The 16,026-nt window shown below is 36.5% G+C and overlaps 2 protein-coding genes across 4 annotated transcripts; one reads left to right on the top strand and one right to left on the bottom strand.

The window, feature by feature from the left end:
- Positions 1-2,177: 2,177 nt before the first annotated feature.
- Positions 2,178-8,904, bottom strand: LOC119084039 (rhomboid-related protein 2). Of its 3 annotated transcripts, XM_037193872.1 has the most exons (9): positions 8,608-8,904; positions 7,707-7,892; positions 7,381-7,572; positions 4,891-4,971; positions 4,337-4,592; positions 4,126-4,200; positions 3,842-3,947; positions 3,195-3,537; positions 2,178-3,129 (listed from the first exon to the last, which is right to left on the bottom strand). In XM_037193872.1, the coding sequence occupies exons 3-9, from the start codon at positions 7,468-7,470 to the stop codon at positions 2,806-2,808; spliced, it is 1,275 nt and encodes a 424-aa protein (XP_037049767.1). In that variant the 5' UTR covers positions 7,471-7,572; positions 7,707-7,892; positions 8,608-8,904; the 3' UTR covers positions 2,178-2,805. The 3 variants fall into 3 exon arrangements, with proteins under 3 accessions (XP_037049767.1, XP_037049766.1, XP_037049768.1); XM_037193871.1 differs by lacking the exon at positions 7,707-7,892; XM_037193873.1 differs by lacking the exons at positions 4,126-4,200; positions 7,707-7,892 and having other exon boundaries at positions 8,608-8,883.
- A 369-nt stretch (positions 8,905-9,273) lies between these two features.
- On the top strand, positions 9,274-11,254 carry LOC119084031 (Meckel syndrome type 1 protein homolog). The gene is made up of 4 exons (XM_037193856.1): positions 9,274-9,417; positions 9,689-10,635; positions 10,729-10,961; positions 11,023-11,254. The coding sequence occupies exons 1-4, from the start codon at positions 9,341-9,343 to the stop codon at positions 11,242-11,244; spliced, it is 1,479 nt and encodes a 492-aa protein (XP_037049751.1). The 5' UTR covers positions 9,274-9,340; the 3' UTR covers positions 11,245-11,254.
- Positions 11,255-16,026: the final 4,772 nt, after the last annotated feature.

Raw genomic sequence — 16,026 nt, 5'->3', positions numbered from 1 at the left:
AATGGAAAAATTTAAAAAAATCAATTTTGTCTCTCACACGAAGTACTTTTTTGTTAAGAGGAAACTAAGCATTAGCCGTAACCTCACTTAAGCTTCGTTAAACGGGTCATTCATTGTCACTTAACATTTGTATGAATTTTATACGTGGATGGAATTTCTCAAACCTGGATGACATTTCAAACGTCCAAATGTCTCTTACAGATCTGAACTTTTCATTCTTACGTGTAGATTTTCGTATTGTCTTGAATAAAATTTGTATGAAAGTGAGAAAATTCCGGTATTTTATTGATCGTATTTCGAGTACATACCTAGTATACCATCCTTCTTTCCGTTCGATAGTTCTCGTCTGAAATGTTAATCGGTCGCCATCTGGAGAGAATCATATTACCACCAAAAAAAAAACTCGTTTTCTATGAAATGAAAGTGTGACCGCAACATATTGTAAAATGTCAGGTAAAATTGGAAAGGTGCAACGCAATATTGTGGATTGATGTATGTCATCGGTTCACACTTTATAGTATGATGTTGACGGTATATATATGTCTACGAATTAGAACAGCAGATAAAACCACCGCAATAGTCCGGGTACAATGTAATTCCGTGCGTCTTAAGTTCTTTAAGATTTTTCGTTGTTACATGTTGTTTGCCACTAAAAGTTATAGAACAAATTTTTATTCCGGAAAATGGAAAATCGTTTTTCCGGCCGGAAAATCTATTCATATGATCCAAAGTCGAATATCTCCGAAAATCCAATATTTTTTTGAAAAATTTCTTCTGTTATGGAAAATATGGCTTATTACCGATATTTCATGGATTCCCCTAAAAAGTGACTCGGAAAATTTATCAACTTTGAAGCCATTTTCCCTGGCCATTTCCAATTTATTTTTCATAAAAGTGGTGTCATTCAAGTACTTCTGATTTCAGTCGGCCGGCCATGGTCCATGTCCTTATAAGGATTTTTTAAGTTTTTTTTTAGATCAAAAAAAGATTCGTAGATACAATTTGATATGCTGATTCCATTGTTTCTTGTATCTTGCACATATATTTCGTCACTATTTCCCCTCTCCTTGATTTCGGTTCAAGGCCTATTACTTTTAGTGTGACAAAACTACTTTATTGGTCCCGTTCCAGGATGAAATTTATTTTCTGACTGTTTATGGAGTAACCCATCTAAAATAATGTCGAATCCTGACGTTTTAGGCCCTTCCTTGTTCTAGACACTAGGTATTTCTTAATTTGTTGGCCATCTTTTCAGCTAACATTTGGACTTTTAAAAAGTTTGAGGTCACCAGAGGTCAGCTCCTGAAAATAGGTGACGTCTTCATGGTCCACTATCTTCCCTATCCTAGAACTATAGAACTGCAGTGATTTCTGACGATATTTCTGGTTCCTTTCTGAATTCTCTCGATGGCTAAGGTATCAGCTGGCCAGTTCATAAGAAAAGAATGTTTTGTTTTATCGTGTATTGGACTCTGCTGCATAAAGAGATACTATTTTAGAATTGATAAACCGACTAAAGTTAGCCTGTCATAGACGGCAAGTATATTAACAGTTTTACTATAAATGATCTATTACTTCATTTGATCGAAGGTATTCATTGATCGATTACAGAAATCTTTTACTTCATTTGTTTTGAACATGCTTTTTGCTATATGAGAACTCATTATTCAGAGCTTGTCGTTCATTATTGTTGTCATTGTTGAGTCCAGATGACAGTCGTCTGTAACAGGCTAAATTTAGCTCTGATTTTGTGAAGCCTGATTTTTTGACCATTTCTCTTTTCTCAATCTGCGCTGACCCAACAATCTCAATTTCTCCAATTTTTCATGTCAAGTTTCTTTTCTCGTCAAGTGCTTTCATAATAATCGATAGGGATTTTTAGGTCTAAAAAATTATCTCCAAAAACTTTTAACACAAATTTGGACCACACCTTAGTGAACGGTTGCCTTTGCAGATAAAAACAAAAACATTTATTTTTGTTTATTGCTTTGTATTTGGTCAATCTTGTACATAAAATCGCTTTTAAAATTTACAAAAGAAAAATAACAAAAATATTTCGTAGCAAAAAAAATACAATTGTCGAAAATATCTCAAGGCACACACATCAATTTGTCGTTTATGTTTTAAACAATTAACTTAAATTCAATACAAAATAAATTACAAATAATTTTTTTTTCTTCCTTATTATTACTAACTACATCATTGGACAGCCTTTACAAGTTTTAGAAATTTACACGAAGGTTAGAATACTCATCGTCTTTTAGAATTTTTTTTTCTCACGTCGTAGCTCACTTTTAGTAAGAAAATGTTTTATTGTCGACTTTTCACTGATTTTTATGTCGAGACAAACAACCACTAAGAAACGGCAGGCCGCAGGCGTATCTTAACGAAATCATTTTAATCTATTACTTCATTCGTTTAGAGCCTATGATATATATAATCTATTACTTCAAGATTTTTATCATACATTTCGTCGATTATGCCTTCCATAGCCCATTCTTACTGAAATATTATTACAGGCCAGGTCAATCTCGTTTCAAAAGTTGTGTAAGTTCGGTCTGTTTCAACGATTCGATTGGAAAATGATGTGAAAAGTCGTCTAAACTGTCGAAATATCCTTCTACAAAATCAATTTTTTTTTTCGATAAATCATAGTCAATTCATTCAATTAAGTCAATTACTGTGTCGATAAACCTTTTCTTTGTATAAAAAACTGTCGTCAATACCCTCCTCGTCTTCTACATTCCAATCTCTCTATCTCCCTCCCTCTTACTATAAATGCACCGTTTTGTCTCTTAACTTTACTTAAAAATATTGCTTCTGATATGGTTGAGAACGGGGAAAGTGATCAGTGTAGAAAATGTGAATAAGAACACCGGCACCCATCAGTAGAAAGTACAACGTTACGGCACACCACCAGAGTTTTCGCTCCCATGGCCGTACTTTTAAGTTTCGTAACACTCCAATGCCGACCAGCAATCCAGCCACAGCTCCCGACAAATGCGCCATATAGCCGACTTGATCGTGTACATCGGTCAAATGGCGATAAATGGAGAAACCAACGTCCGTGACACAGAATATGAGAAAGACGAATAATTGCACCAGAGCGTACTCCATTTCGGACCAATTCTGGAAAACGATTTTTCGTAAGAATTTCTTCCTTTCTTACTCCCCGTCTACACAAAACCATTTACCATTATGATCGTCGCGATGTGAGCAGTAATCAGTGCGTAAACTCCACCAGAAGCGCCAGCTAAGAATATCCGCGGATTTATGATCGATGTGCCCATACTACCGGCTACAACTCCGGCCGTATACACCAATGCGACACGCCACCAACAATGCACCAATTCCAACGCCACACCCAAGAATATTTGAATGATCAAATTCATCATAATGTGCATGATGCCAACGTGGACAAACATGTACGAAGCGAATCGCCAGGCTTCATATCTGCGGTACGGATGGTAAATGAACAATGATGCAGCTGGGCCGCTCGTCGATTCGCCGATTTCTTTTTGATTGCTTTCGTCGTCTCTGTGAAAGGATAGTTGAATTGGTTAAATTTACATTTCTTCCGCGCTGTTGCATGAGAGCTGTCGGAATCTAACATCGAACAGTCGCGTCTGTCTTAAGGTATGTCACGCGTGCGAAAGAGATGCAAGATATGTTTGGAAATGTGATAGAAAGATGAGAATAGTCGTCATGCGTGACATACTTCATGAATGATGCGAAAGTCGGCTCAACAGTAAGATGAATATTGAATTCATTTTGGCTAATCCATCGCGGGCTCTCATTTCTGTACCCACTGTGTTCCTACATAAACATCTTAGTGACTTACTGCAAAATGATGATATCGACCAAGAACATGATGATTTCCACAATCGAAAATATTATCATCGTCAGCGGTGGTGGACAAAATTTCATACTTCTCTCGTACTGTCCATCTAGACGAGGAAAGCAACTTTTGTCAAAAAAATTTATTTGAAAAAATCAGCAAATCTACGAACAGTGCAACACACAAAGTACATAACGAAAAAGTGCCTTGACTACCAAAACGAGGATCATTTTTAAAGCTCAAATCAACACAAAATATTTACAACATGCAAACACCTATGCACTAACCTACATAATCAGAAGATACAACGCTTACTCCTCTTGCAAATGCTCGAGACGTTAATCCTCGAGATCTCAGGCTGTCTGCATTCGATTTAAGGAATATAATAGAATTTGTTAAACGAATGAATTTTCGTCAATTTCATACAAAGTTAGTAAACTCTCTTATCGACATTAGTGCAGGCAATTAACTAACCCAACTGTTAAGAGAACACCTCACCTGTTTCGTCAACCTCTTCCCGATGCGGCGATGGCACAATCATTCGACAATATTTCACAACGAATCCCTTGAACAGCCAATTGTGTTCCTGTGACATGGCGTAAAACTCTTCGAAATCCAATCGCCCGTCGCCATCATCGTCGGCCACTTCGAGTATCTGTCTGGCTACCCCTTTCGGTATGGCATCGCACTGGTGTCGCCGAATCAACTGTTTCATTTCACAAATGCCCAGATAGCCATCACCATCTCTGTCAAACTGAAATGAGTTTTAAGAAGACGTTGTCATCGCGTTGCTTCTGATTTTTCGAAATTTTTTAGGTGCAGTGGATGTTAGTCAAATTTAGATAGGAATTTGCTTCAGCTGTTTTTCAGCCGATCCGATCATACAAACACAAGTGGTGCTTTTATACGGTTGGAATAGTTACACGCTTACGTGTGGTAGTAAATACCATTTTTCGACCTTTTTTGTGTTTCCTAACATATATCAGTGTGCACACTAAAATACTCGGCCTAGTGAGCTGTAGGTCGCATGCATTATACTTAACCGAACTTACCATGCTGAATATTTGTCTCATTCGTCGTCGTTCTGCTGCTTCAGCTCGTTCCTGTTGTGAGATGGACGAGCCCATTCGATGCTTTAATATGAAAATTATAGAAATTATTAGGTTGTTTATGCAACCAAGGTGGAGAATCATTTTTTTGTCGTAAGTAATCGAAACACGTCAGAAAAATATTATCGAGCGCACAACGTACGTTGTCCTAAGACCTTTCTTGGCAAAGGTATCTAAATTCTAAAATTCTTTTCCCGTTTTTTTTGGCATCACGAAGATCGTATTGCCAATTTATTGAGCGATTTGAATACGGATATATTTCAAGGAATTTCGATATTAAAGCAATTAAACGCTCGATCCATCCACCTTTACTCATGGAAAATAAAATGAAAGATGAGAAAATCGAGAGCCGTGTCACAAGGAAAGAAAGAAAAGAAAGAATCCCGAATTCATCTGGAAAAACTTGAAATGATTTTGAAATCATGAAAATCTCTGAGGTTTTCCGGGGTAATTTACCCCCAGGAATATTTCGGTAAACACATTACATCGAACAAAGTTTTCGCATTTTTATGGCAAGGCTTAGTGTATACGCCGTTTAAAAAGTGGTTAAAGGAAGTAAAGGAAATAAGACTCGTTCCTCAATAGACTGCTATCACTACACCGGTTTTTGGTCATTACTAGAGTCACTGACTACCTCTATGCTTCAAAAAATGTGACGCATTTCGTTTTAGTTGTTTTTCAGCTGGTCTACTCATACAAACAAATGTGTTTGTGTGGGTGTTAGTGGTAGAACCGTATGGATATGTACCTATAAGCAGCAGGGCTTATTATTCGAAATTTTTTTTCTTTTGTTTGAACGAGCTAAAAATGAGTGGGAGGTCACAAAAAAATTAGTTAAAGTACGAGAAGTCATCATCACGAACTGTACCTTTCAAATCTTTTAAAAATTTCAGAGTGATTCTTTTGAAAATCCACCTATCAAAATCGGACCCATTTCGTCTGGGTATGGATATATACATGGTTTGAAAGGTCTTTGCCAGTAGACCTCAAAACAGGCCTCACACAGTCTCGAGCCACACCTGGTTGCTGGTGGAAGATCGCCGAAGTTGGAAAAATAGGGTTTTTTATCCGAATTTTTTGGCCGTTATAAATGATCGTTTCGGGTGAGAGTGGGCTCGTTGGAAAGCTGAGCTCAAGTACTTTTGGGTCATGCCTAGTTCGATTAGATTCATTGATATATGTTTCCAAAAATTTGCAAGAAAAATTTTCAAAATTTGTGTGAACTTTAGACCTAACATGCTAGTCGTAACATACATTGTCTATTCTTTCCGTTGATACATCATTTGCAGTGCTGGTGATTGCCGACATAACAGAATTTTATGTTAGTACAACCGCTACTTGTAAAACTCGCCAGCAATCACCAGCACTGCAAATGAGGTATTTATGGAAAGCTTAGATAATGTACATTACAACTAGCATGTTAGGTTCACAATAACCGTCATCAGTACCAGCCCAGACCTGTCTAAAGTTCACACAGATTTTGAAAATTTTTCTTGCAAATTTTTGCAAACATATATCAATGAATCTAATCGAACAAGGCATGACCCGAAAGTACTTGAGCTCAGCTTTCCAACGAGCCCACCTCACCCGAAACGATCATTTATAACGGCCAAAAAATTCGGATAAAAAACCCTATTTTTCCGATTCCGAGACCTTCCACCAGCAACCAGGTGTGGCTCGAGACAGTGTGAGGCCTGTTTTGAGGTCTACTGGCAAAGACCTTTCAAACCATGTATATATCCATCCCAGAGGAAATAGGTCCGATCTTGATAGGTGGATTTTCAAAAGAATTCTTCTCACTGAAAAATCAAAAAAAGACGATTCCGGTTATTCAATTACAACGTTAGCGTTATAGCTAGCGCAAGACTTAAAAAACTTTGGTAAACCTGTCAATCATATGCGAGGGGAACGGCTCGGGAAATTCATGGAACCGAGAAGAGCCCAGAAAAATCAATGCTATCCGGAATCATCTGGAACTGTTACGAATCTAACAAATGACTCACAAAATCACATTTTGGACAAAGCCTCTTTGTGAATCACACCAGCGCGATTCCTAATTACCTTTGTTATTTGAATTATTTACAACAATCAAGAAAAGTCACGAAATTCAGGAAGAATGTCAAGGAAAATACGGTATCCAGTTAGTCCTAGATCGATCAACAAAAGTCAAGTAATTCAAAAAGTCAACGTCATGGTACGGCGAGCTGAAACGAGACTATGAGCTCATAGCGCTATCACAGAGTACTAATCGAAGTGGGAAACTTTACAAGCGAGTCATGCTTTACTTTCTAAGCCTCTGATGATTCAACACACTGAAAGTGCATTCATTTTTTATCCACTTTAATTTCACTCGCAAATTGCTTTGCAATCGTTATGCTAAATTTATCAGATGAATTCGCATCATTATAAGTATAAACTAAGACTATAACTCACCAACGGGATCGTTTCATGTTGCTGTCTATTTCCATTCTGATTACCCGCCTCAACATTCAGTTGACTGGGCAACTGTACTTGTTGTGCCATAATATTCCTTCGTGTTTACTTTTCGTTTCAGTATTTTTTCTATTTCGTCGTTATATTAACTGCTGGTGCGGTGATATTTTCGATTATGTGATCACACACTGTCTGTGAATGAACAATTTGAAGAAAATATGTTATTAAGACCAATATAAAATTCTAATATTTTTTCACGAAAGAAACAAAACCACTGACTGACTGAGTTTTTTAGGAAAAACATCATCGGTAATAATATAACATACCGTAATGTTGTGCTACTGTACGTACACGCAACACTAGATTCATATATGTTTTCCCAATGGTTTTGTGCAATTAAAATTTTCATTTATGGAAACGTGTGTACTCAATAAACATATCAAGTTTTTATGTTGGAAATAATTCGAAAATATTTTTTTTTTCTCAATTATGAAATTTCGCCATAACCGAGGCTGTAAAATTCGGTTGATTACCAGAAAATGTATAGCCGTAGTAAATCAACGACAACAAACCGCCATATCGATTCAGTCTTATCATCAATCATCATTCGTAAAATAAATTGATAAGATAATGGACTAGGGGAACTAGGAACACCTTGTTTTGGAATCGATGAATAAGAACATTTTCGTGCAATCATTTAACTTCGATTGAGATGTATGTACATATTCGCTTTCAGCGTGCGACTGATGTCGTGACTATATCGTACTTATATCTTTCGAAATTAACACCTTCAAAGTGCCGTAATTAAAATGTACGAATTTTAAACGGTTTCTAAGAGAACATTGACGAGTTTTCCCGCTACGACCGACATTTTCCCAGTCTAAATTTCGATTGATATAAAACAGAGAATTCAATTTAAATGAAAAATACCACCAGGCGTTGATGTAATGTAAAGTAAACATCTAAACACAGCCCGACGTTCAGATTTGTTTTAGTTAATTAAAACAAATACAAATTAACATTGCAAACAGTTCACTGATTCGACCACCAAAAGACTATACCCTTGACATACCGGGCAACGTAATTCATCAGATATATACGTAATAATATGAACACAGGTGAATATACATAATACCCACATCCACGTTGCAAATGTTCTACACTTGCCGTTTAAATAATAATGAGAAATTTATGTACTTTCTTTCTGTCTTTCCACGATATACTTACTGTTCCCGAAACTATGAATCACCGTTTCCATCAAAAATGTAATTTTCTTTTGTGTACACAAATCTTGCATGCAAACAAAAAGAGCTTTACATTTCACTACGGCCGCAAAATTTTTGTTGATTGAGTGTCAAAAAGGGTGGCACAAAGGTAGGACCACTTATTGATGGTTATCGATAATAAATATTATTCAAAATGGAAATGTTTACGGTCACGCGTAGCTATTGTCAACCAAAAACCGGACTTACAACCGACTCATTCAATGATTTACCGATACTGAAATTCAGAAATATGTCGAGTCGAATAAAGTGTTGAATGTTCCGCGGAGATATATGAATGTCATTGTAATGGAGAGCTTTTTTGGAGACTCATTAAATGTTGAAATTGAGATGGCACTGCAGGCAACCGCGATGTTCAAGTTCAAATTTTGTATCATGTTTGCCGTGGTTACACATGAAAATAAAAACATCCTCTTCCAGCTGGAAAATTTAGTGGAAATTCAAGGAAAAGGAAACTATAAACTCTCTGTACGTACAGAGTAAGAGGATTGAGATTCAAGAAAAATGCATGAAAGCCCGTAGAAAATACTTTGAAGCTTTTCATAGCGAAACTTTTCATTTTCATTGATAGATGGCATTTTCCCAAAGCCCTTTCTATTATCCAGTTACTATGGAATCATAAACAAAAACAAAATCTTATTTTTGTTGTTTGTTTGGATGTTGAATTTTCCGGGAAAATGTTTTTAAGGAAACAATTCGATAAGCGTACGGCTGTTTATCGTTCAAGTGATTCAATTAAAAATTTTAAGTTTCGGTAAGTTGATTTTTAAGATTGAAAAATATTGTGGGACTCTATGGGAGTGATTAAATGAAGGTATCTGTCGTTGTTACACAATAAGTCGGCATCATACCTTAGGTAAAGGTCTTTTAAAGTATTTAATTGAAGGATTAACCTTTATTCTACTACATCACTTCATTTAGTCACTATTTCCAATGGGATCCTTATGGGACGATGAATGAGCCTCCAAATTCCATAGTTTCTTCTCCTTTGAGCGTCCTTCTAACGATTTCTCTAATTTTTCAAGAGTAAGCCTTCGCACGTTGAACACATTGATATCCGTCCCCAAATATCATCACACTACTAAAACCGATCGAAAGACTCAACAGAATGAAACCAGTGACGACGAGATCGAGAGCCATACCTTACGATGGCAGGAAAAACGTCTCAGCCGCAAAGAGATATCGTTTTTTGCTAACAAAGAAAATTGTCAAACGGATGCACAGAAAGAACACCACCAGACGATCAAAAGATACGGTCTGGATGATGATGAACGATTGGTCGATAAAATTTTTACTTATGTGAGTGATGACCCTTTTAACGCTGGCAGTGTCAATAAGAAATTCAGTGAATTCATTCAACGAGTTGATGAATTGGATGAAGAAAGCTTAAGCGGAGATTTAGTAATTGCTAGTGGCGGACGAGAGAGACTGTTCAACGGTCTATTCGGTTTCGAAACAATGTACATAATGGCCGATTTAGCATTGGAAACGGTTTTATTCACCATCAGCTGGAGGTCACGTGACGGCTTGCTGATCGTTTATCCGGACTTCAATTCGATGTCAGCGAATCCTTACCTGCAAGAAATCGACTCGGATTCAAAACACATGTTCCACTATGCACTGGAAAACTTGTCCGAAGACTTTGACCGCGACGAGTCGCAAGGGAAAAAAGACATCGAAGTGATTTCGCAACTAAAAAATCTATCGATTGCTGCACCAGCTGCATTTCATGTGCCACCGAAGCGACGTGCGAACATTCTGCTTCATTTGGAAATTGAATCGGCCGAACGTTTTGAATACGACAACATTCACATCCGGTATAATATTGCGCTTCCCAATCGTTGCGAACTTTTGGACGGTTTAATTGAAGGCAGTACGCATTCATGTCGTAAGAGGTCGGGTCAACAAAGGTTCAACGTTGGGTATTGCCACGAGATGATGATGCTATGCAACATCGATTATGAGTGGAGTGGTGAGCTCTGATTTTTGCAATTTCATCTACGTAGCTGCAACGTTTCATTTCTCTGAAACGATTCTAATGAGTCCTTTGTTCATCAATTTGCAGATAGCGCTAAAATCGCTTTGGACGTTATATCAACCGATGGATGGAACAGGGAAAGAAGTGAAGGATATGCAATGCTATCCATCCCCCTTACACCAGGAATATTTCAACATGAACTACCGTGCTATAGAGAACTGACCGATAATACTGTGATGGACAAACTGAAACGATACTTCATTGGTGGCCGTCGAATCGTTGATCATAACACATTCAGTGCCATATCAACTGCGGAGAAGGTAAACTTTTTCAATGCCCTTCATCGTCACCCACGTTCAATTGAAATCATGACACATTTAGGTAACCAAACTGAACCGTTACGGCAATGAGACAATATCCAGTGGCATTTTGTTTGTCAAGCATCAAATACTGCTGCAACGAAACGATAGTCTGATACAAGCGTTGTCGACGGGAAAAAGTCGCGCGAAACGCTCGTCTAAAAACAATTTAACAATTGATGATGTCGTGTCCGCCTATCATTTGGCTAAAGTCAGACTGGAAGCAGCTACTTCAAATAAATAACTGTTTTAAATGGAAATGTTTGTTTCACTCTCAGTTGACTCTCGACGCACTACAGAAAGGAACTGAAAGAAAATCGACTATCTCTTCTACGAAACGCCAAATTTCCAAGTCAAGGTATTCAAGATATTCCAAGTCTATCATATGTTATAGATAAAGATAGCGACGACAAAAATAAACGACGAGTTATGACTAGTGTGTGAAACAAAATGGGTGGCAAAACTGTCGAAGTAATAGATTTTTTTATCAATCTTTCAAATCGATTGATCGGAAAATTTCCGTCAGTGCAGCGAAAGAAAATATTAAAGAGAAAGATTGGATTTTTTTTAAATTATAAAAAAGCTGTAAGAGATTTTGACTTCGAAGTAGTAGATTTAGGCGAATTTACGTGTAAATCTAAATAAACAGTGCTAGAAACTCGTGAGTGGAATGTGGAATGGAACCTGTGGCATCTATTAAGAATGAATAAACATCTAAGCGTCGCTAGCTCGTACAAAGTCTTCGTAAAATGTTAACTAGATTTCTGAAAAGTAGATTGTGTAAAGGGCGTAAATATATATTTACGATCGAAATCAAAAAGAGAGACAAACAGTTTCTTTTCAATTAATTTTAAAGTTCTTCGACATATTTAAAATTCACGAAAATATTCGGAGGCTGATGAAATCACAGTAAACACTGTGTTATTGTTGTACAGATAGATGACTTCTTTTGTCGTATGAGTTAAAACATACAATACAAACAATCCTAAGCGGTAGCTCGTAACACTAAAGCCTTCGTAAGGCTCGGAACGGATCGGATTGATCCGATTTTTTTCGGATTGGTCCGAAATTTATTTCATCCCAATCCGATCCGAAAATCGACAATCCGAACTCGATCCGAACCGAACGGATACGATAGAAATTGACCCGAAGTCCGAAAATCTCAATCGGATATCCGAAATCAATCTGAATTAGCTATACACTTTTGCCAGGAGAAATTTCCCTTTAAACATATACTGGCTTTCGTATTTTGTATACTTTAGTCCCGTGGAATTCTGCAAATTCTGAAATTTATTCCCAAAACATGAAATAGTTATTTATGTAACCGAATGATAAATGTTTTTTTAGGCACTAGATATGTAAATTGTCGCTCGATGCCGAAAACAAAGTGTGACAATACGCCTCGTGCACCTAAAAATCATTTATCACCGAGTTGTACACAACGTTTTTCTCAATAAAGTCAATGAAAGTTTTACTTTTCACCACTGAGTTGAGAAAACACAATTTTCTCAATTTAGTGACGAAATGTAAAACTCGAGTGACAATTTACACTTCTAGTCACTAGTAGTGCCTAAAATAGTACATTTCGTATCTACGACTAAAACTCTTTTTTAGCGTGTGAGAAGACTTTTAGTCCGTGGTACGAATAGTAATTTTCATATAGGGACCTAGGTATGAAAAAGCATTAATCACTCAATCACTGAGTTGAGAAATAGTTCTTTATGGAAACGAGTGATAAATGCTTTTTTAGGCACTAGATGTCTAAATTGTCACTCGAGGCCGATGTGACTATACACATCATGTGCCTAAAAACACATTTATCACCGAGTTACATACGACGTTCTTCTCAAAAAAGGCAACGAAAGTTTTACATTTCGTCACTGACTTGAGAAAAAGGTTTTTTTGTTATTCCAATAACTTTTTCATGTAAAATAAGTTAAAAACCTCAACTGTATGAGAAAGTTTCTGCCCGCGCCGACGGCAAGGGCCGTAAAAGGTTTGTTCCAAGGCCATATGAATTGTCAAATTTCATCCATATAACCATAACCTCAATAATACCTTTGTGTAAATCGCGTAGGCGACGTTGGTCGATTTGTATGAAATATCACGTAAGCGACGTTGCTATGGATGAAATTGTCGTTGTTCGGGTTGTCAAAGTTCGTGTTTACAGTTACTTGGAACAAACCTATCGCATAGTGACACAGAAACAAAATAAACTGTACAAATAACTCTTAAGAGCGTACTAATTTCAACCGCTAAACGCTTTTTTGGAACCTCCATCAAAGAAGTAGATTCAATCTGAAGACGATCCGAAAAATATCCGATCCGATCCGAAACCGGAGATAGACCGAGGGGTAACTCACTTCTAGATTAAATGGATTAAATGGATTAAATGGATTAAATGGTATTAAATGGATTAAATGGATTAAATAGGAAAAAAGTTCATTTTACCAAATACTGTAAAAGTCTTAAAAATTGTTGATTTTGATCGAACCACGTACTACAACTCATACTACAATGTTAAAAAGCGAAAAAATCCACTTTTAGGAGTTTTTGGTGTAAAGTGGATTAAATGGATTAAATGGATTAAATAAATTTAATACCATTTTTCACAAAAAAAAATTTCCTATACCTCACGAGTACTTAAACGAGTTGGGGATCGTACAAATCTATTTTTCGCAATTACTTTACAAATTTTTCAGGTCGGTAGCCTAATTATTTCGGTAAAACTAAAAAATTTTTTTTGGATTAAATGGATTAAATGGATTTAATGGATTTAATGGATTAAATGGATTAAATGGAAGTGCGTCACCCCTCGAGATAGACAATCCGAAATTTTCGGTTTCGGATCGGATAAAATCGGTCCGTTCCGAGCCTTAATTCAGTGTTCATGCTAGTAGCAGTGCTGTGACCAAAGCCATGAATTCCTTGCTAACTATTTCGAGGCGGATGTAAGTTCCCACACTGACGAAAAAGTTTCGAAAAACTCACCTGGGGCGCTTTGTATGGGGCGATACAGCTGTGCCAGCTATTGTAGATTACCTGGAGACAAAGTTACCTGCAACAGCTGAGTTTTTCGAAACTTTTTCACTCAAAAAAAATCCATTTGGACTTGTGGAACAAGTGGATCAAGTGGATAGAGGAAAAAAAGGTTTCCAAATTCTGCATTTCTATTTCTCGCATTCAAACGTAACTTGTCTCTCCATAGCGCATATAAGTACGAATGTACAGATGCACCACTATAGCAGCACCATATAGATGACTTGAATGGATAGCACATACGTATATATTACATGGGTATAATATATAAAAACTGTTGTAATAACAACGTGATGTATATATGTGAAGAATTATATATGAGTTGAGATGATATACATTAAAATGTATGTATTGTGTGTGTACAACTATATATAGCAATTTTGTTGTATACATTGCATAGTATATATTCTATAGTAATATACATGAGATGGCAATTCAAGTTAGTTATACGAAAAAATAAATATAGCTGAGAGGCCGCATTGAATTGAATTTGTTGTTTTTCAGCGTGAATATAAGTATAGTCGGGCGTACAGTCGATCGAGTAATATTTCTTGTTCGCCTAACCAAATCATTTGCATTTGTACGGGGTACATAAGTCATTCATTGTATCATCAAATCATTCTTAATTTGTGTTTAAATAAATTATATTGTTGGATGTTGTTTATTTTTTTGAACTTTAAATGCAATTTAATTGTCAGACATTTGGAGGGCTTGCGGGAATTAATTAACGAACTCTTTTCTGTTGCTCGTAGGAAAAACTCGAGTAACAATAACAATGAATTTTTGCAATGATTTTACAAAATCTGGTTTACTGCTCAACTACTGGGGGTATGTGGTCGGGCCGCATTGTCACCTATGGGTCAATTTAAAAAATAGAACTTCCATATGAGAAAAAATCAAAGAATATATGCCAAGGAAGGGACCATTATGATATATATACCATCTGTTACAGACAGATACGACAAAATAAGCAATGAGTTCTACCTAATGTGTTCTTATAATGGCAAAGTATATGTTTCAACTAATGAAGTAAAAGATTTTTTAAACAATATGTTGACATAACTGAGATTCAAAAAAATAGCAGATTTAGTGTAGCTCTGCTCACAGCATTAACACTCGTATGTGTCACACATTGTGTGACGTCGCAAACATGCCATTTTTTTACTAAATGCTTACATTTTGGCCATTAGAATAGTTGTACAAAATTGACTTTGAGCAACATGGTGCACGATGTGCTATTTTCTTATAGGGTGGTGTGATAATATGACGTAGAGATATATTGTGTGTCACACGTCACACATGCTCTCGATCTATAGTGACAAAGAAATTGGATTGAAATTAGTAGCGATTTCACGACTTTCGCCTTTGAACACTAGAAAAACCCTAACGAGGACAGTCCTAGTGTATATCTCTTTTAAGGCACACGTCTATTTGATGTTATTTTTAATTGGAAAAATTTGGTCACCTCTACAGCCCTGTAGACGAGCTGCATATTTTGGTTCTCTTAAGCAAATGAGATTTCCACTGAAAGAGTCACAATGATATGGGAACGAACACGCGAATATTCACCTCTACAAGACGTTATTCCCAGTTTAGTACTAATAGTACTGTACTATAGTTACACTATTGCAATTCATCGTGCAGTAGTAACATGTGTACAACCATTCACAATTTTCAAATATTTTTGTTTCAGTCGCCGCAAATAGAAATGTGGATGTTTGCCTTCTGTTCGTTTCACTTAATTTTTGTGTGTGTGTTAAAGGAATGGGTGGCCTCTAGTACAATGTTAAAAGCAATTTTATTTATGAAACGGAATTCCACCAAATCTCACATTTATTTGTTCACATAAAGTACACGATATTGTTTTCGATTTTCGTTCCATGTGGGTATGTGTTCAACGGAAAACAAAATTGCCCCATAAATCATCAAATTAAATTGAATTGAACACCATTCATCATATTCAATATCGTTCTCTGATATAATTGAA

The sequence above is a fragment of the Bradysia coprophila genome, unplaced genomic scaffold, assembly GCF_014529535.1.
Source record: "Bradysia coprophila strain Holo2 unplaced genomic scaffold, BU_Bcop_v1 contig_732, whole genome shotgun sequence".
Classification (NCBI taxonomy): Eukaryota; Metazoa; Arthropoda; class Insecta; order Diptera; family Sciaridae; genus Bradysia; species Bradysia coprophila.
The sequence above is the reverse complement of the archived record's forward strand: the minus strand, read 5'-3'. Positions and strand labels throughout refer to the sequence as shown.